A 22,162-nucleotide genomic window follows, 5' to 3' on the forward strand; every position below is an offset into this window, starting at 1 on the left:
TGGGAACTACAGGCAGACCCGTTTTTTCAAGCAAACCGCAACGAGAGGGGAATCTCCTTCTGTGGACTATTACCAGAGTCCCGATTTCCGATCCTCAGGGATTTTGCACTCTCCATGGCCAGCATGTTTGGGAGCACTTACATCTGGGAGAGCAACTTCTCAATGATGAAGCACATCAAATCAAGAGAAAGACACCGACTCACCCATGAGACACTTTCAGCTCATGCAGATTGGATGCACTTATATTGACATTGACATTTAGTCTATTGTGCGCCAGCAGGAGAGGCCACAAGTGTCATTGAGACAGAACAATGAGATATGGTTTGGTTTTGTAGCATAATTGTTTGAGACCCCATTGCACTGAAATAATATATGACTCAGGAATGTGGATGTTTGTTTCTGTGTTAAGTTCACAGCTTAACCATGTTGAAATTTTGATTTTCTTATGACAATAGAAATGTTAAAAATGTTGGCACACTAGGAGCCTTGTCTGGGTCATGTGTTCTTGAGAGCCAAATCATCTCCAATTTTTGAAAATTGGTATAATAAACTGATTGCCAGTATATATTTCGTTCTATTTATTAAATTAGTTAGCTATACTAGGCCAATTAAGTGACACGGTTATAATGGTGGAAGTGAATGTTGATATATCTGGCCCCCTGGTAGTGAGGTGAAAATTTGTGGCCCTCCCTTTCATCAAGCTGCCCTGTTTTAGATGCAAATGAATGAAGGTTTATTTATCTGTATATCGCTTAATATTTACATATTATTTGCATCATTATATACAGAAAAATGTGCACAAACCATTTATGCATCACGAACATGGATAGGTAGAAGAACATGAGCATCCGTCGAAACCACTACTTACACATGCATCAAATCTGGTTTCAGACTAATTAACAACTGATTATAAGAGTGAAATTATAATGCCTCAAAATGATCACAATTTATTGAAGAACATTCAGTGACATCCACAGCATGATGTCCATGATGACGTTTGTACAGTATGTGTTTTGTCGGTGTTCTAATGTCATTAATTACTTTATTTCCCATTACTTTGATGGAAAACTGAACCATAATGTATTTCACTCTTACAGAATATGATCCAACACTCATCCCGATTCGGTGTCGTGTTTACAGCTCGGTAGATTTCCTGCTCTGTGTAAAAACAGCAGAGGTAACACCAGACTGCTGGGCAGAGTTGACCACAATTGAGCTGCATACACCAAACACTGAACAGTGTTGCTCGCCGTTTGTGAGGAAATTATCACATTGTATATCAGACCACCTCAAAAACAACACTGCCATGATGATTAGGAGGCTGTGGAAAGCCGTCTGCTTAGATTGGTGAATGCGCAACCTGTCCCTGCCCACCTCTCCTGGCCTCGGGCGAAATAGAACGAACAGGACAGAGAGACTGCAGAATAACATGGTGATTAGGCCAGTTGGGAGGCACTTGGTATTAAGATGTACCGAGGGTACTGTATCATGGTTATCATGAAAACTGGTCCACCAAAGCCCTGCAACCAAACGTAAATGGAGCTCATGTTTCTAATTCGGGCCCCTCTCCCTTGTCTCAGTCTCAGGTAGGTGATTGGTGAACAACAGCCAGGTAGCGCTCCACACAGGTCAGGATGGGAAGGAGCATCTTTCCAGACCAGAGGAAAGCCTCAATGCCGTTCTCCACAATCATGAGATCGGGGACCCTGGCATAGGTGCTGTAAATGCTGATGCTAGACCCTATTACTCCAATCAGTTCTATAAAGGCCATGTTGTAGGTGAAGAAGTCTGAGTGACTCATGGTGGCTGCAGTGGAGCGCCGTTGACTCCATCGCTGGAAACCCAGATAAAGGATGAAGATGGAGAGTGGGAGGAGGATGTTGGTATAGTAGAGGGAAACGCGCATGTACCAGCATGAAGAGCCGTGCTTGGATTCATTAGTTGACTGACATTTTCATACAGTGGAGGCCTGGAGAGAATGAAGAAATAATAATTAAATTACTGATATCGATTGTAAGGCACTTATTTCTCATAAAACTCAAATTGAATCTATGTTTTAAGGTTATTTAATATATTCTAAAATGAAGATGATATAAACCTCTGTATAACAAACATCTCTGGCATGTATTTATCATGAAAGTGCCATTTAACCATTAGACTATTGAAAACTAATAAGACTGAAAAATATATATTTTCATCATCGGTTATAACAACATCTTCAACATGATGTAAAAATCCGGCCTTTTTCTGAGAATGTCTTTTGCCTTCTGCCGCTAGTTTATTTTTCCCCTTCAAGTGTCTATTTTTGTTGATTTTAATACACAAACAAAAACTCCAATGTAAGAACATAAAAAAATGCCCAACTCACCAAACGATTTGGCTGCTGATCTCCGTTCTCTTGTGCCTTCAGGGTCCCAACCTGCTGTGTGGAGGTTTGTGGTCCAAATATATACATGCGTGCATCTGTGTGTGTACAAGTTTGTAGTGTTTTATGCATATGTACGTGTAGTTGTGGGCAGGACGGTGTAAACAAAACAATAGTCATCACTCTTAACTGTTGTGATATTTGCAGCAGGCGTATGGAGAAAAAAAAAACAGGATTTACATAAGTTGTTATATCAACTACTCCTTTATGTAAAGCCTCTAAATAGCTTACAACAAACTCTTTATAATTTGTCAGTGTTTGTTATGCTGTGCAAATTTAACAGTAAAAATTTTAAAAAAATATATATATATATATTTTTTTTGGGACATGCAATATTGGAGGTAGAGTTCGGTATGATGTAAGAGTGATGTATTTTCAGTGAAAATGCCCTCAAGTTCAATGATACACACCCACATTACTACTAATGTTCCCTCAGGCGGATCACAGGAATAAATTGTTAACTGTCATGAGCCACTGCCCTGGAGTCATTCTCAGATTCAGGGACTAGCACTATAATATTATGCTGCAGGTTGAAGCAGATGCCAACACTCAGACCATGAAGACTTTAAGGCAGCGTGGTTTGACAGCAAACAACAGATTTAGAATGGCCACCATTTTTATGGAGCAGTCAAAGTGATCGGAGACAGATCAGGAGTTTTCATGATTCACTCCCTCATACTAGTTATATTTGGCCTCTAAACTACATATGATTCACACTACGTTACTTCCCTTTTTACACCTTAATTTACAGTAATGCTAATTTAGTCTTGTGTTGAGTCTTTTTACGGGCTAGTACAGTTAACCTCAGTCTTTCGAAATGTCGGCTTCTGGGAGGAGGCGAGGATGACTCAAATCTTTCTTCAGTTTTTTTTCATTGTAATCTTTGATCTCTGGTGAAATATCAGATAATTTGAACATTATTAAAAATGAAACCACATGAGACATCTAAAATGTGACCATGATCTCACACTGTTTAAATTCCTTCCACCATGTCAGAAGCTTAAAAGTTTGGAAAACCTGAAACAAGACTGCAGCTTAAGAACCAAAGAGCTTTGAGAGCTATGGCAGGATTTCCAGCAGTGACGGAAACGCTGCTCACTGAACAGTAAATACGTTGCCGAGCTGCATTGTGATCTGTCGCGTGTGGTTGAAGCTCAGAAAAGCTCAACTTTTCAAATGTCAAGTATAGGTAGATGCAGCTCATGTAGGCAGTGATGACATGTATGTACGTATTTCATTCTTTCAAGTGTGACAATGACATAAGCAGCATGAAATGCATCTCACTGCAGCCACTTAATGAAAAAGTTGGTTGTCAATCAACTTGTGCAAGAGTGATGCGACAACTTGTTCCTTCACGTTGGACTTTTCAGGGAAGGGACTCAACCATAACTGACATGGGCCTTTGTGCCAAGCATTCAGATTCCCAGATGCCCAGCGAGTCCTAACAAAATTAACGAAACGTAGCAGTTGATTAATTTTCTCCCTTTAAACGGAAAGATACTATCTGCCGGACTGACAACACACTGGCGACATGTACGTACGTATGTCTTTCTTTCAGGTGTGAAAACAACATAGGCAGCTTGAGGTGCATCTCACTGCAGCCACTCAATGAAAAACTCCAAAGTTGTCAATCAACTTGTTCAAGAGTGATGCAACTTCAGTTTGAAATCAGAGTTGCCTTGCGACACAACTTGTTGCTTCACGTTGGATTCCTCTGGTTGGGACTTGCCCATAACTGACATGGGATTTGTGCCCAGCATCCAAAGTCCCAGATGTCCTTCGAGTCAGAGTCTCTGCTGCTCACTTTAACTTGAACTCTAGGAAAGGAACAAAGAAGGGAACAAAAATTTTTTCTACCCTGTCAGACTTTTTTCTTTATCAGCCAAAGCAACGATTGTTGTGGCTTTTTTACTTTTCAGTAACAGTCATTCACAAAAGTGAAAGATTCACACTTTTTGAAAAAGCCGCAAGCAGCAAAACCACAAGACAAAACACTGCACTTGTTCACATGGATTTGAAAACCTGTTTCAATATAGTGCACTGTTTTCTTTATTTTTTTGTTTCTATATTTAAAAATTGTATCTACTGAAAAATCGCATAGACCACACACCTCAACATTTACGTTACAGTACTCAATCAAGACACAATCAAGACTAAGAACGCAACATAAAAAACTGTCACAGTAGAGCTCATACCTCCGCTAAAACCAAACTGTCTCACTCAAAGCCGCACTAAATTGCACACACTCATAGATTTCAGTCCCTTTATATGCCAGATTTTTTCTTTCATCAAGATCCATGATTTGATAGGTGAGATGATAGGTGAAAATTAATATATATACACCAATATCTCGATCTGCTGCTTTGTCCTGATCTGGGCCTACATTAAATAGATTCTTCCTTATGTCTGGGCCTAATAAGATTAATAAAAACATGTGGGGTAGAGATTATGCGGGGTGATAGAAAAGAGCCTGATGTTCAAAATCGTTTCGAAACATATCAACAGCACGCAGACGAGGTGCACAGAATATTATGTTCTCCAGCGCGAGCACAAATGTGGTCCCTGCTAGAGCGTGAGTTTGAGCCTCCGTACTCTACCCTCGCTCTTTAAATTGATAATCCTACTCCAGATATCATTCCAGAGTGTTCATGCTAAAACAAAAGTTTTGCCAAAAAAACGTAAGTATTTCACAAACTGTTATGAGTGTGGCGTATATCCTCGAAGCAGTTTCATTTTTGGCAACGTTACCATAAGATATGACATTGAGTAATTTAGGGCGGGCACAGGAATTTTTTTTTTCCATTCTTGTGACACCAATCAGACGACAGAAAAGATCCTACCTCCACAGAACCGTTTTTTGTATATAAGAGGCTATGACGCAGGTCACCTTTAACTGTTCTCAAGGTAAGAATCTGTCATCTCTCTTCTACTGCTGTCTGTACACTGTCATTCTGTAACTGTCTGAGATGGAACATTTTTATATACCTTTCTTTATCCTCTGCACACAAATGTATTTTCTTGTGCAAACACAATATATGAATATATATTCTTTCATGAATGTAGGGGCTTCATTGGATTTAAATATTTTTCCTCCCCGATAATTTGACACTCTACTTTATGTGGATAATTCAAATGATCATAATCAGGTATTGCATTATGAATTATCTATTAATTTGACATTGTATCCACTGATTCTATGGCTTAAGTTGATCATAATCTATTTTTATCTCCAGTGTATCCTGTTAGTTAAAGAGACGTGTGATTGATCAATACTTGTCAGTCCTGTCTAGTTGTTCATTGATGACCCCACGTCATTACTGTTTAGTTGTGTTTAGAGAACTTGACTTGTTCACTTGTCTGTCAGCTGAATCTTGTTTAGACGTAAGTTCTGTTTTGATCAAAACCTGTTTAAATGGTATTTGAAAACGCCCTTTACCTACTGGCTTGGCAAGATGGCATATCTGCTGCTGCCAGGCAATAAGGGAGGCCACTCCTGCATCACTCTTTAGTGTCAGACTTTTACTTTGGATCTCTCTGACGGATTTCTATTTCATTCCTCACCATGAAGAAATTCCACAACAGAGACCAGCTTCCAAGCTGAGATGGATCCACGTGTGGTGAAGTGGGGATTAAGTGAGTATGGTTTGACAAAAACTTTCATTTTAATGTCACTTGGTAGAGCTCATACCTCTGCCAAGATCCAACAGTCCTGAAATTCAGTCAAGCTGAACCAAATCTCACACACTCATAGATATTAATCCACTATATAAATCAAACTAAAGAAATTTTATGGATTCTATCTTGGCCCATGTCCCTTCCTTCCACCAAGTTTACTGGAATCTGTTCTGTAGTTTTTGTGTAATCCTGCTGACAAACAAACTAACAGGACAGGGGTTAAAACATAACGTCATGGCAGAAGTAAAAATGTATCTAACCCTCGAACCATGTCTCCTGAATTTATGTAGAATTTGGTATTGTGGAAGTGGCTTCCTTGATCATCCCCTTTTACAGTTACTGTGGCTTTTGTGCAGTGGTGAGTAATGAGTTAGATTTTTTTCCCAAATGTTAGAATGGGGCGTGGCAGGACTTCAGTGGAATTTAAAGGCAGGTAAATGTCATACTGACTGAGACAAAAAGTATTTTTCAGTGAAAACCCCTTGAAGTCCTTCACTTATTGGACTCATTTTAAATATAACACACTGCTATTCTACTTAAAACATGAAAATTAATAAAATGTTTTAAATGGTTTTGGAAGTAGACCAACTCACTTACTGTGTAATTTCCAATTAAAATCTTACTCGACTATGTTTAGATAAGAACAACAACAATTTAATATTGTTTAATATTTCTGTTTTCTCCACTCCCAAGGTAAAGGAAGGTTAAAATCCTTTGACATGATTATCCTTAGATAAAGTCATGTTTTGCTACTTCTGCTGTTTCTCCAGTTGCTGTTAGTGTGCTGCTGCTCACACTGCAACAGAGTCAATCTGCTGCTGGCAGCATGAGGAAAGCACTGGAAGAGTGTCTGGAGGATGCAGACTACGATCTGCTGCTGAAGACTGTGAAGGATGGTCTCCCATTCATTAACACACAAGGTCATCATGTTGCCATCGTTGGAGCTGGCATGGCTGGACTGACGGCTGCAAAGTTGCTGCGAGAAGCAGGATACAAGGTAGGTGCAGCAGGTTGCTGCTGTAATTATGTTGTTGACCACTGGGGGGCACAAACACTAAACAGCTCAATTGAACATCTCACTTGTCTTAAGGTAAAAGATTATTCATCAACTCCAGACTGTACAGAACTCAGCTGCATGTTTAGACCTAATTACTCTTGTTGTAGCTCCTTTACACTGACCTCCTGTGTTTTAGAACTGATGTAACTGATCACTTTTAATCTTCCTGGCCTTTCTGCCAATAACACTGAGTAAAATATGAGCCAAACAGAAATTTATGATCCTGGAATATTAATGTCTACCAAACATACAAACCGATCTAATCACATAAAATCTTTGCTGAGGGTTAAAATAAAAATCCCTTTGACTATCAAATCAGGAATCCAAAACTTGAGGCTATAACCACATTTTTTATCTGTTTGAACAAGGTAACCATATTAGAAGCTAGTGGTCGTGTTGGAGGACGTGTGGAGACCTACAGGAATGAAGAAGAGGGCTGGTACGCTGAATTGGGAGCAATGAGGATCCCAAGTTCTCACGAGTGAGTAAAAATATACCTCATAAATTTGCATCCTACAGTTCACGTTACCATTAGGTTGGGTAGTTAGCTTGAGCAGCAATGGCAATACTGAGAGAAAGTAAAGCATCATCAACAGCAAAACCCGGCACTCTTTAAAAGGGAATGTTTTGGGAGTGCACGGTGCAAATACACCACAGCGCTTGCTCTTGTTAGCAGTGGCTCAATATGATTGTGATTTTTGTTTGCCAAATACAAACAGACTTCCAGTCCACTCACCTTTGTCTAATATGCGTGACTTAACTAAAATTACCTCATAGGCATGGACATGCTCCACACCACGGTTAAGTGTCTAGCTAACGAAGACAAGACTTAGCTCAAATTAATTTAAACTTCAAGAATTACCCAGTCACCAGCTCATGCCCTTGTGTCGCAACAGAATCGTCCTCTGGTTTGCTAAAGAATTCGGACTCGAGCTCAATGACTTCATCATGTCTGACCCCAACACTTTTTACCTGATCAATGGGCAACGAGAACGGACAGGAGTGGTGGATGCAAACCCTGACATCCTAAAGTATGACCTGCCTGAAAATGAGAGGGGGAAGTCAGCCGACGAGCTGCTACAGGAGTCTCTGCAGAAGGTATAGTAGAAACAGATAATGAAGTATGGAGGGCGACACAGAACCTGGACTGAAAACAAGAACCCTGATGCTTTAGCGAAACTTAACATAAAATCCATGGTCACGCAAGAAAACTGCACAACTCATAACACTAACAGCATCAGATGAAGAGATGATTCAACTGACCTTTAATTTCACTTTTCATTCATGTAGGTGAGAGAAGAAGTGATTAATAATGGCTGCTGGGCTGCGCTGAAAAAATATGACCGTTATTCTGTGAAGGTAAATCCCAATGTGATCTCATGAGAAACTAAACTGAGAATACTGCGTGTTGGACAGATGGATTATGTAAATTATTGATGATTTTAGGGCATTATAAGTAGCATGAATTAACTATTAAAAACTGTTGACGAACATGAGACCTTATTTAACAGGAATATCTGAAAGAAGAAGCAGGTCTGAGTTCCGAAGCAGTGAGAATGATTGGAGACCTTCTTAATGAACAGAGTCTAATGTACACCGCGCTGAGTGAGATGATCTACGACCAGAGTGACATCAGTGACGACAACAGGTAAGACCTCAATTACAATGATAATTATTTGGGTTTCTATCACAGTAAAACAAAGTAAAGTAACATTTCTTACAGTAGTGTACACACATACCAATAAAATGAGTAGGAATTAAAGTTCTATGAAATTGAAATTATTATCTTATTTGCAGATGACAGAATTTATACATGTAATTTCCCCCTCTTTAATAATCTCAAAAAGAAAAGTCATTTTTAATCATTTAAACTAAATGACATAGAAGTCAGTGAATTAACATGTAGGAGCAAAGTACATTTTGACTTTGAAGAAATTAATGTTTTATGTGTCCAACAATAAAAACACATTAAGCATAGCGTTAGCTCAGCCAGCCTGCAGTACATCAGCTGACGGTAGAGATCTCTATGCCAGCCCACATATGCTGACCGCTCAGCTCATCCTCTTCTACGCATTTAATTGACAAAGCTCATATTGCGCACTTGGGTCGTGCGACGGCTATCCCTGCATCAGATTTCATGAAGGCTCATGGAAGGGTAGGGAGATGTTCTCTACCTACCTCCTGCTTTACACCATTGCACGTGGAAGGGCAAGGAGGTCCCAGAACAGAGCCACACCGCTAAATAAAACTATTAACTATTATTATTATGCAATTATTCAAAACATTTTATTTTCACTATGATGGGCATGACTGAATTGTAATAAGTTGCTACAAGAATGCATGCAACAAATTAAATTCTGTCTTTCTGTTTTGAAGGTACTATGAAATAGCTGGTGGTTCAGATCTTCTTCCCAATGCTTTTTTGAATCTCCTCAATGAACTCAACGTTGACATTTACCTCAACTCCACGGTCAAGCATATCAGCCAGTCAGATACAGGAGTTACTGTATCATACCAGAAAGATCCACAGTCCTCTTTGAAGGACCTTGAGGCAGACTATGTCCTAGTTACAACCACAACCAAAGCAGCCCTTTTCATGGACTTTGATCCACCACTCTCCATTAAAAAGAAGGAGGCCCTGAGGGCAGCCCACTATGACAGCTCCACTAAAGTCCTCCTCACCTTCAGTGAGAAGTTCTGGGAGGACGACGACATCCATGGAGGAAAGAGCATCACCGACGAGCCCTCTCGTTACATTTACTACCCCAGCCACAGTTTCTCAAACGAGAAAATTGGCATCCTCCTGGCCTCCTACACCTGGTCTGACGACTCCCTTCTCTTCCTTGGAGCAAGTGACGAAGACCTCAAAGAGTTGGTTCTGAGAGATTTGGCACGGATCCATGGCAAGGACGTTAGTTCTCTCTGTACAGGGGTGGTTGTAAAGAAGTGGAGCTTGGATCCCTACAGCCTGGGCGCCTTCGCCCTCTTCACACCCTACCAACATTTAGAGTATTCTAAGGCTCTCTTTAAAAGAGAAGGCAGGGTGCACTTTGCTGGTGAACACACTGGCTTCCCCCATGCCTGGATCGATACGTCGATGAAAACTGCAATCAGAGCCGCTACAAACATCAACATCGCTGTGATGCAATCCGAAGCAACCCAAAACCGAGACGAGCTCTAGGCTTTTAAATCAAGATCAATCGGTATCGCCACAGTAATTACATGTTAGTGTCAATGTCAAGAGTGATGCACCCAGTGATTATTTTCATTTTTCATCCACAGATAATTTTCAGTTAGTTTAGATTATTTACTCAGTATTTTACATTTTAAAAGTAAAACAAAATGATCATCACTACTTTACAGAACACAGTGACATCTTCAAATCGTTTGATTTGTCTGACCAACGGTCTAAAACCAACAATATTTTAATTGGAAGGACAAACTCTGGAGAATGTCTGGAGCGTACATTTGCGTTCGCACATGCAGCCTCTCTGGAGAAGTTCAGGACAAAATGGACCTTAGGGTCTGTCTCTGTCTCGCATATATATCACAAGAACCTTTCATCTTATTGACTTCACACCTGGCATGTGTATTGTTAATGTTCATGCACATTTGACACAACACTATAATCTATACTATATTAATTGCCATACGCAGCATTATGAATTATATATTCATTCAACATTGTATCCACTGATGTATTGATTCTATGGCTTCTGTTGATCATAATCTATTATAATCTCCAGTGTATCCTGTTAGTTGTAGAGATGTGTGATTGATAAACACTTGTCAGTCATGTGTAGTTGTTTATCCTGCAGTGATGACCACACGTCATTTCTTGAACTTGACCTGTTCACTTGTCTTTCATCTGAATCTTAGACGTTAGTTCTGGTTTGATTGAGACATGTCTGATCATTGGTCTCTAGCTACTGACTTGGCAAGTTGGCATATCTGCTGCTGCCAGGCGATAAGGGGGGGGGGGGGGGCATCTTCCAGCATCACTCTTTAGAGTGTCAGATTTGTCTCCTGTATTTGAAGACGTCCTCGCTTCTGCTTTTTGCTTCTTGTGTCAATAAAAGACAAATGTCAACTTGCCGTATCTTTATTTCATACTCACCGAGAAGATATTCCACAACAATGACCAGCTTCCAAGCTGAGATGGTTCCACGTGTGGTGAAGTGAGTATTGTTTGATAAAAGCTTTAATTTATTTTAATGTCACTCAGTAGAGCTCGTACCTCCGCCAAGATCCAACAGTCCTGAAATACAGTCAAGCTGCACCGCACACTCAGATGTTAGTCCACTAAATATGTCACATTCTTTTTCCATGAAGACCCATGTCTTATTCTCTGGAAAATCATCTCGCAATTTGAATTTGACCTCCTAGCTTGAATTATGTGTCCAAGAGGTGAGCTGACATTCTTGAGAGCAATGTTATTTTAACATGAGACATGGTCTGATGTCCTGAAGAGTTGAATCTTCTCTCTCTGCAACCAGGAAGCATGGAAACACAATGTTCTTAGTTTCAGGTGTTTATACCCCAATGAAAACATCTTAATGAATATACTGTTACATTTCTGCTCATAGATCTTTCTGATTCCTACACACTTTAACCTTCAACTACTTAAATAGAATATCATCACATCCCCAGTTGTTGTCATTTACCTGTTGTTGCAGTTGCGACAGAAAAGTTTTCCTGCTCTGTATAGAAACTGCACAGGCAACATCAGAGTTGTGGGCAAAGTAAACCAGTTTGCTAATGCTAGCAGCATACAACTGTCACTGTAAATGAGCACTTGTGAGTTGTCCAGAGAAAGACAAATAAGTATCCCTGCAAAATTAAACCAATGCTCTTCAAAAATGGCCTTAATGACATTGAAAGCCTTCTGCTTTGATTGGTCAACCCGCTCTCTATTCCCACCTGCATTTCCTGGCCCTGGACGAATCAGAACAGGGAGGACACAAAAGCTCCAGAAAGAGTTGACAACTATGGACAAGACCAACAAGCATGTTAATGAGACAGAGGGAATATCAGGGAGGTACAGAGCTGTGACACCACACCACCCGAAGCACAGCAGCCAGACACATCCAATGCCGATATTTCTGAATCCTGACCCCAGCTGACAGTCTCAGCCGCAGGTAGGTGAGGGGGTGAACAACAGCCAGGTAGCACTCCAAACAGGTCTGGAAGTGAAGGGCTATCTTTACAAAGCAAACACATAAAACCACACAGTAATCACCTCTTGGAGATCCGTGTAAAAGCCCCAAAAGTATAAGGTAGTCCCCAACACATAGGTCAACTCCATGGCAGCTGCATGGTAAGTGAAAATGTCAGAGTGGCTTGTTGCTGCATAGACGCGCTGCTGCCGCAATCGCTGGTGACCCGTTCGGAGGACAAGGGTGGAGAGAGGGAGGACCAGGAGGATTCTGGTGACGATGAAGCCAATGGAGAAGAAAATTTCCAGCTAGAGTCCACGCAGTGGATCATTAGTGTTGACAGAGGAAGACGAGTTGACCAACAGGTGTGTTAGTGTGGTGTTGCTTTTATGCAGAAAAGGGAGAAAAGAGTCAGAAATAAGTCACATTGGACAACGGTATTTCAGCTACAACACAACAGCTCTTTTTCATTTGTCTTTACTTTTATGATTAAGTCAACATCCAGCCATTTCACAGGTTTTTTCCCACTATACCAGATATATTTGCTTGGGTATTGTGATGCAAGTAATTTAGATCATCAGTGTCGTTCATAAAAAAGCTTGGTCGACCTTGGTAATTAGCTGAATAAAACATTTTGCTTAATCTCAAAGGATGTCAATTTGCAATTACCAAGTCTTTAAATTGGAACTGCTTATAAATTGAAATATGAAAATGCATGCCATTGGCTTCCATAAATTGTTCAGAATGTTGTGGAGAAACTCTCAATCGCATTTAGAAGAAAAAATATTTTGTTTGATTAAATAAAAAAATAAAATATTTTTTGTATTTAAAATATAACAGATTCTTTAAAACGTTTATGCTGTACGTACAGCAGTCATATACTTTGTGTAGTAATCCTACAAACCAAAAAATAGACATTAAGTTAATGTAGAGTGGAAGGCAGTGTAAAAAATGGGAAAACAGTTAGGTAGGCTGATCGAATGTAATGAGATCAAAACGACAGAAAATGGTAAAACATCCATTGTAAATAAGCCTTGAAATATGAACAGAACACCATAATGCAATTAAAGAACACGTACCTTGTCAGCAGCATTTGTCTTTGATCGTCTCCTCCAAAGAGTGTCGGATCTCTGTATGAATTAATGTGACTGTACCAATGTTTTGTCAGTTATTGGGTTGACTGGGTTGTTTTTTTTGCGTGCTGTCATACAAATGAAGGATTTTATGCCTCTGTACTGTAAATGGCGGCATGCAAATTTACTTCTAGCATTTTTCCCCCGACACCTGCAGATCAACATCCTTGGTAGTGATCCAGTGACCTGCTTGAGTGTGTTTCAGTAAAAACTGTCAATTTAGTTTTTGTGTTAAAATCTTGAGGGATGATTTACAACCTGTTTATCTTTCTTTTAGATTTGTCTCCAAACATTAAGCATTTTGGATCAGTGGTTGTGTTCATTCTGTTTGACAGGATTCAAATGATCCGCAAAAACAGAGATTGTGGTTTATTCAAATAACTTAGTGTCAAGTGCTTTGTTATGATCACGAGCACGAACAAGTGTGTTCCACAAATAAAGTTTTCGTCATTGTTCTTTTTTGGTTAAATGAGTCACTGCAGTCCAAAAAAACTTCTCAGTTCAGGACTGAAGGTCGAGACGTCACCACATACGTTATCTCAAGGCTCTTTACAGAGAAACACAACAGTTCCCACAATGAGCAGCTCTGAGACCATGGAGAGAAAAAACTCTTAACGGGAAGAAATCTCTAATAGAACCAGAACCATCTGCTGTGCTCTGCTGGTGGACTCATGAATCAGTCCAGCGCCGGCCCTGGCAATGTGGGCACCCTAGGCGAGAATTGTGACCGGCGCCCCCCACCCCATTATTTGTCCAACAGTAATCACCACTTGCAATGCAAGAAATCAAACATTGTACAACATCTAAGATGTGCACTATATAATGTTAAGAATAATTTCATCCTTTTTTCGTCTCATTTTGCAGATGCAGCCCAAAAGGCAGACCTTGACAGTCACGGATGATGCATAATAACGTGCATACATTGGTTACATGCATCACGTCATGACAGCAGTCATGTTGTCAACTCGTGACTGAAAGTTCTGGGACAGTTTGTCTCTTTTTTAATTAAAAGTGTTCAGGGCTGAGCTAGAATTTGGACCCAAAATGCAGACGACCAGAATCCATTAAAGTTTTATCAGATTTAATTGTTTTTTAAGCAATAGAGGGTGCGGATTGAGTGTGGTGATGTTGAGCATTTGGGTCTAGAAGCAAGAGCAAGGCAGCGTGAGTTCTGTAATGGTTCCAGGACTCATACCTGGCACTGCCTGCCTCAGAAACTGAGCAAGACAATCAGAGAAGCAAAATCAGCTTTGGGAAAATCCCCGAACAAGATCTAAACAAAGTCATAGAGGACAATGTCCGAGTATTTAACCACGGTCGAGACAAAACAACCTGGCGACGAGTCCCAGCTTTAATGAAGGTGCAGCCCAGCGAGGAACTCAGGAAGGCCACGCCCACTGAGACAGAGGAGCCGTCAAGTCGGAGCCATGACATAAAGTTTATGTTTGCGGCGATGACAAGGTCAAATTGTTACTGAGTCTATGACAGTGGTAATAGCAAACATGTGGTTATCAAATAATTAAACGTCATCACAAGATTTAAACCGTCCAGTGTGTGATTGATCAAGAGGCCTGGGAGGTTGAGGGTTCTGCAAAGCATCTCAGCTGTTCCCAGGACTGGACTCTTCTCCACAGAGACTTTAGATCTTTCACCCAGAATCTGCCCCTCTCCCAGTTTTCCTTAATGTCCAAGGACAGGACAAGATGAGATGGCCAGAATCAGTTCTGCCATCCTACAGCTTACGATGCTGTTTTGTACTCAAAGTGTTGATGATGTGTATTTGAATGAGTCCATCTGCAGAGGTGGAATTAACTTACAGAAAGACCTGGGTTTACTTTGCTAACAACTTCAAATCCATAACATAATTTACTTTTGGGATTTTAGATGCTCCGAGGGATTTCCATTTTTCTCCTCCAAGAATGAGTATTGCAGAATATATAGAAGAAGAGTGTTGATGCTGCAGAGCTGGTTAAACCCGACAAAGTAAAACATTGTGGCAAAAAACCCACAATGTTTGACTGTTGTAATTACAAAGATCCTTCAGGCATCTGGGAGGTTTCAGGACATGAAAAGTAAACAACATTAACTGGATGTATTTGTCAAGCAGTTGAATATGTGAGAATGCATTTAACACGAAAACAGGCAAATCAACCACGAGATCAAAGCAACAGAAACGAAATGCCCCCTGCTCCAGTTGTATAAACTGTACGTTCATCCTGAAGATACATGAACGGAACTTTACATGTCAGTTGACTCCTTCATAGATGCTCAGAACTGACGGACCCGACACCTGGAAGAACCAGCTGTGATTATCTTCATCATCATCGCCACCACACCTCGCCAAGGAGATGCAATTCCAGCCATCACATTTGAGAGGTTAGTGTGATCTGTGTTCAATTATTTAGGAAAAAGGTTCAGATCCAGTATTAAGTTTTGCGTGATGACCTTCAGAAGCCCAAGATTTGACATTAATGTGAACAAAATATAGACAATGTAGAGCCACGGGCAGTGTAAACATTTTTGAAAACAGTTTGGAGTTTAATCTACACGTAAGCTAAATTGACCCCACAAATTATTGGTCACGACAAATAAGCCTTGGATGTTTGGAATCTTGCTCAACTAAGCGGGCCCCCAGGACAGTGCACCTTTTACAATGTTTGTTGTGCAGAATGTGTGCCTAAAGCATTATGGCAACAATATTTTTTTCCATTACACACACACAAACACACAACACACATTCAAATGCTCAAGGAAAAAACTCCTGTTAACAACATAAGTTTTACACATAACATTACATTCATGTAGCAGACGCTACTGTCCAAAGCGACTTACAGTAAGCGCATACAACCATGAAGATCTAACCCAAAAAGTGCAAGAATCGATAGAGACAAAACAACCTGGCGACGAGTCACAGCTTTAATGAAAGAGATATCGAGCTTGGTCAGGAACAGGTGTGCAGCCCAGCGAGGAACTCAGGAAGGCCACGCCCACTGAAACAGAGGATTTATTGCCCTTTCAAGTGATATCCACTGTAAATAAAAAAATCATGAACAAATTCATGTTTTTTTTTTCCTCCTCAGGCCTTATTACTCAAAAGGCGTCATTTGTTTTCGTCCTTTACGTCTAAAATGATTAAATAAAATAAATTTTTGGACTGTAGGTGCTCTATGGATTTGAATATTTTCCTCCACCCCATGTTTTCAAAGACGAGAAGACCAGCTTCCAAACTGAGATGCATCCACAAATAGTCGAGTGGAAATGTTCTGAGTATATTGCAGCAATATTGTTTACAATAGTGTCGAATTTGGTTGGAGGTATTCTGTGCTGCATGTGTTAAGTTTTCTTAGTCTTCACTGGAATTCAAGGGCATATTCAGTGAATATAAAAGGGAGACATTTACTGAACTCATTTTGAATAATAAACAACACGATTATATTCAAACATATAAACTGTTATTTTAAACTATCATTATCAAAACGACAATCTGGAACTCAGAGTACTTTTTCTCAAGAGGTTGTTTTTAGTAGAAGTGCAGATTCTATTTGAAAAATCGAGATTCATTTTTCAGTGAAAGATCCATGTTTACTGTAAGTTGTCTGGATAGAATCATGTGAAGTATCACATGGGTGTTTTGTTCAAGACATTTGTGTTATTAGAAAAGGCAAAACAGTAGAAATTACAGTGTTTTCTCCTCTCCCAAGATCAAGGAGGGTAAAAATCCTTTGACATGAGTTTCCTCTTAGATGAAGTCGTGCGTTGTTGTTTTTTTTCCCAGTTGCTGTTATTGTCCTGCTGCTCACAGTGCACCAGAGTCAGGCTGCTGCTGCTGTCAGTATGATGAAAGAACTGTCTGGTTGTCTGAAGGATGCAGACTACGATGTGCTGCTGCAGACTGTGCAGACCGGCCTCCCGCTCATAAACATAACTCATCATGTTGCCGTTGTTGGAGCTGGCATTGCTGGACTGACGGCTGCAAAGCTGCTGCGAGACGCAGGACACAGAGTACGTGAAACAGGTTGAACCTTTAAAGTTGCTGTGATATTTAGTTTAACACGGGGGGGGGCAGAGAAACACTAATAGCTCAGACACACCACAGGATTTTGGCATTAACACTCATACTATACGTGTCGTACAGCGCTGTCATTGGCTGTTATGACTTGTTATTGTTATTGACTTGTTATTATCAAATTTAGGAATCAGATTTGATGCTATCCTGTTCTGTTTGAACAAGGTAACCATATTAGAAGCTAGTGGGCGTATGGGAGGACGTGTCGAGACCTACAGGAATGAAGAAGAGGGCTGGTACGCTGAATTGGGAGCAATGAGGATCCCAAGTTCTCACGAGTGAGTACAAATACCTTAAATGGATTTCAAATGAATGTCTGCTCTGCTACATCACCTATATGACATGCCAGCTTTCTTTGATGGGTTGTTAGCTTGAGGAGCAATAGCAGAAACTAAAGTCTGTCTATCACATTCTCTTGCTTTGTTTGTCCTGAAAGAACGACCAACGTCCGAATACAATTCTGTGACTAAATGTGATCAAGTGATCTGTGTTTGCCAAAAACAAACAGTTTTTCCAGTCCACTCACCTTTGTCTAATATGCGTGACTTATTAAAATTATTAGTGAACATGCTACACACCACTGTTAAGTGTCTAGCTTAAGAAGACAAGACTTAGCTCAAATTTCTTTAAACATCAGGAATTACCGTCACCAGCTCATGCCCTTGTGTCTCAACAGAATCGTCCTCTGGTTTGCTAAAGAATTCGGACTCGAGCTCAATGACTCCATCATGTCTGACCCCAACACTTTTTACCTGGTCAATGGGCAACGAGAACGGACAGCCACGGTGGAAGCAAACCCTGACATCCTGAAATATGAACTGCTGGAAAATGAGAGGGGGAAGTCGGCGGACGAGCTGCTACAGGAGTCTCTGCAGAAGGTATAGTAGAAACAGATAATGAAGTATGGAGGGCGACACAGAACCTGGTCTGAAAACAAGAACCCTGATGCTTTAGCAAAACTTAACATGAAATCCATGGTCACGCAAGAAAACTGCACAACTCATAACACTACCAGCATCAGATGAAGAGATGATTCAACTGACCTTTAATTTCACTTTTCATTCATGTAGGTGAGAGAAGAAGTGATTAATAATGGCTGCTGGGCTGCGCTGAAAAAATATGACCGTTATTCTGTGAAGGTAAATCCCAATGTGATCTCATGAAAAACTAAACTGAGAATACTGCGTGTTGAATACATTGATGATATAAATCACTGTTGATTTTAGAGCATTACTAATAGCATGAATTTTCATAATTACAAATACATTATCACTATTCGTACAAAATATTGAGAGACAACACCCTTTCATTAGTTTAAACTGAAGATGTCAAAAAATATTTTAAGGTTTTGTTTCCTCCTGTCAATTTTAACCTCAATTGACAGGAGTATCTGAAAGAAACAGGTCTGAGTTCCGAAGCATTGAGAATGATTGGAGATGTGCTTAACGTAAAGAGTCACATGTACACGGCGCTGATTGAGATGATCTACGACCAGAGTCAGATCAGTGACGAACACAGGTAAGGCCTGAATCACCACAACTATTTCAACTGGGTAAAAGTTTCTGTCACAGTAGTGTGAAAATTCATTAACTTTTTAAATGTAAAAAACATCATGAAAGTTCTGTAAAACTAAATTGTTAACCTCCTTGCAGATGATGCAATTTCAAACATGTTTGTTTCAGTTATATTTTCGCTTTATCTGTACATTAACAGCCGTGAATTACCGCCGTCTGCTTTCCCAGTTCACATCCTCTGCTTACACACTTGTCACTTAAATATTTAACTTTAAAAGCCCTCGCTTTTAATTGCTTGCTACAAGACTGCATGCATTAAATGTCTTTTTCTTTCTGTTTTGAAGGTACTATGAAATAGCTGGTGGTTCAGATCTTCTTCCCAATGCTTTTATGAATCTCCTCAATGAACTCAACGTTGACACTCGCCTCAACTCCAAGGTAAATCGTATCAGCCGGTCAGATACAGGAGTTACTGTATCATACCAGAAAGATCCACAGTCCTCTTTGACGGACCTTGCGGCAGACTATGTCCTAGTAACAACCACAACCAAAGCAGCCCTTTTCATGGACTTTGATCCACCACTCTCCATTAAAAAGAAGGAGGCCCTGAGGGCAGCCCACTATGACAGCTCCACTAAAGTCCTCCTCACCTTCAGTGAGAAGTTCTGGGAGGACGACGACATCCATGGAGGAAAAAGCATCACCGACCGGCCCTCTCATTACATTTACTACCCCAGCCACAGTTTCTCAAATGAGGAAATCGGTGTCCTCCTGGCCTCCTACACCTGGTCTGACGACTCCCTTCTCTTCCTTGGAGCAAGTGACAAAGACCTCAAAGAGTTGGTTCTGAGAGATTTGGCACGGATCCATGGCAAGGACGTTAGTTCTCTCTGTACAGGGGTGGTGGTGAAGAAATGGAGCTTGGATCCTTACAGCCTGGGTGCCTGGGTGCTCTTCACACCCTACCAACATTTAGAGTATTCTGAGGCTCTCTTTAAAAGAGAAGGCAGGGTGCACTTTGCTGGTGAACACACTGGCTTCCCTCATGCTGGATCGAGACGTCGATGAAAACTGCAATCAGAGCCGCTACAAACATCAACAAAGCTGCCAGCAATCCATAATCAAGACAAGTTTACCTAACCTTATAACCCTCACAAAACCAAACTGCAACACATGGCTCGCACTGACTCATAGAATGGGAGTTAGTTCTTCAGAAAAATGACTGTTGCCAATCAGTCATAATCACCTCGGGGTCAAGAAATTTGGATTCATATTTTTATAATTTATATCTCTTCTGCATTATAATGATAATGTCATCTCCTGGTGGTCATACGGCACCGTATCCAATCCCAGTTTTATGTAGTGTAAATGGAAATAGATGGAAATATGCAAAACGTAAGTCGTGTTTTGTTTCTCAACAGCACGTAGGTCACATGCAGCAGCTACTGACAGTGGAAATATCACAATTAATCATCCCTTCTGTGTTCACAGTCTGTCAAAAAGACAAAGTATGATGACAATGATAATAGAAGTAAGATGTGTTATTGTTGTTATGGCATTTCACAACTATTTTCATTAATCTGCTGCCATACCCGCCCTCATTCCTCTGGTAGGATCCGCTCTCATTATCAGTACAATGTCATATACAGTATACCATATATATATATTGCCTTGTTAGGATCAGATGCAATTAATTAGAAGAATCCATTAAAAACACATGAAAAATAAAGACATAATTGACTGTTATTTCATTATTTTATTGTAATTGATCAAATGTATTACATGATTAAATAATTGTAAAAGCTTACAGACCTTTAGATCATAATCTTTCTTTGTGTAGGAAGAATTCCTACAGCAACCCAAATATGCACACATGAAATACAACAACAAGTTCCATCATGACCACGTGGTAGGTGAAGATGTCAGAGTGGCTCATTGATCTTCCTCCACGAACAGAGCGCTGACTCCTCCATTGTTGGACACCCATGTAGATAACTAGGAAGTAAAGCGGGAGGAGGAGGAGGGTGCTGGCGAAGGTGAAGCACACGAAGGTGACAGTGCCTGTAGTCGCAAACTGGAAATGGATGTAGAGAGGATAGAGAGAAGAGTTGGAGAAGCTGGAGGAGGAGGATAGGGGAGGAAGGCCAAAGGTAACGTTGAGGGAAAAGTCGTCGACAGACATAGCCTGTGGAGGAGGACGGGAAGTGGAGGTGTGGAGAGAGAGAAAAGCATTTTATTTTTTTACATTATAACAATCAAATTTGACAAGTTGCACTCAAAGGTTTTCAGTTTTGTCTCAAAAAAGACAATCCCAATGTAAACCATGACTGATTCCAAAGGTTAATATTTGAAATTCGTGATGCAGACTTCTCAACGAACTCCCACAGTCAGTGGCAGACAGTCTGTCCAGCAACGTTTCCCCACTGAGCAACAGGATCATTGTGGTCGGCACCACAACTTGGCCAGCGTCTCTCAACCTCTCAGAATCACAACTATCAAAAATCAGTCAGAATCGATGATCTCATCTCCATAACATCGCCAATCACACATCTAACACAAAGACTAAATTTGAACAGAAACATGAGACTCAATAATGCCCAATGGAACCAGTTTTGTTGCAACCGGCTCTCAAGTTATTAGAATACTCTATCTAGTGCATTACGAGAAGGTATAATTCATGAAATTTTGAAAGAGACAAACCTGATCAATAATTTTTTACTTACCATCAATTTCCTTTAAACTGCGGAAGCTGTCTCCTTTGCCTGCTTCATTGCAGTCTACCCGACATAGGTGTCCCATCAGCACAGATGTGGGTGGATGAGAGTGTGTTTTGTGTGTGTGGAAAATAAACAGGACTTGGCTTCTTTGCATGTTACAGAAGCAGTAAGGATCACCTGATTAACCCAGATCTTGTTTGCTCATGCCCACACTGTGGCAGGTAGGGCGTGGGGGTAGGGGTTCATTTGGTGACCTCAGAAACAAGTCTGGTAGGTGATGCTCGTTGACACAAATGTTTTCAGTAACACAAATTCAACCAATCTCTCTGAATTCTGAGCGACCTTCCAATCACAACAACTTTTCGCCTTCGCAAATTTCATGGATCAAACATTGAGCCACAGGTGATCAAACTCACTTC

At 40.4% G+C, this 22,162-nt stretch overlaps 1 protein-coding gene and 1 pseudogene across 2 annotated transcripts; both read left to right on the forward strand.

The window, feature by feature from the left end:
- The first annotated feature begins 5,238 nt into the window (after positions 1-5,238).
- Positions 5,239-11,247, forward strand: LOC118284255 (L-amino-acid oxidase-like). 2 transcript variants are annotated; one of them, XM_035607024.2, is made up of 8 exons: positions 5,239-5,329; positions 5,994-6,058; positions 6,871-7,097; positions 7,526-7,638; positions 8,054-8,255; positions 8,448-8,516; positions 8,669-8,805; positions 9,534-11,247. In XM_035607024.2, the coding sequence occupies exons 2-8, from the start codon at positions 6,028-6,030 to the stop codon at positions 10,336-10,338; spliced, it is 1,584 nt and encodes a 527-aa protein (XP_035462917.1). In that variant the 5' UTR covers positions 5,239-5,329; positions 5,994-6,027; the 3' UTR covers positions 10,339-11,247. The 2 variants fall into 2 exon arrangements, with proteins under 2 accessions (XP_035462917.1, XP_035462908.1); XM_035607015.2 differs by lacking the exon at positions 5,239-5,329 and adding an exon at positions 5,487-5,571.
- A 3,553-nt stretch (positions 11,248-14,800) lies between these two features.
- Positions 14,801-21,559, forward strand: LOC118288979 (annotated as a pseudogene).
- Positions 21,560-22,162: the final 603 nt, after the last annotated feature.

Source organism: Scophthalmus maximus, chromosome 12, assembly GCF_022379125.1.
Source record: "Scophthalmus maximus strain ysfricsl-2021 chromosome 12, ASM2237912v1, whole genome shotgun sequence".
Taxonomy (NCBI): Eukaryota; Metazoa; Chordata; class Actinopteri; order Pleuronectiformes; family Scophthalmidae; genus Scophthalmus; species Scophthalmus maximus.

Bases quoted from the DNA above. Each gene is read 5' to 3' on its own strand.
- LOC118284255 (XM_035607015.2), top strand. From the start codon at position 5,543: ATGTGGATAATTCAAATGATCATAATCAG. The intron at 5,572-5,993 runs GTATTGCATTAT...CTCACCATGAAG, and splicing joins ATTCAAATGATCATAATCAG to AAATTCCACAACAGAGACCA. The intron at 7,639-8,053 runs GTGAGTAAAAAT...GTGTCGCAACAG, and splicing joins AGGATCCCAAGTTCTCACGA to AATCGTCCTCTGGTTTGCTA.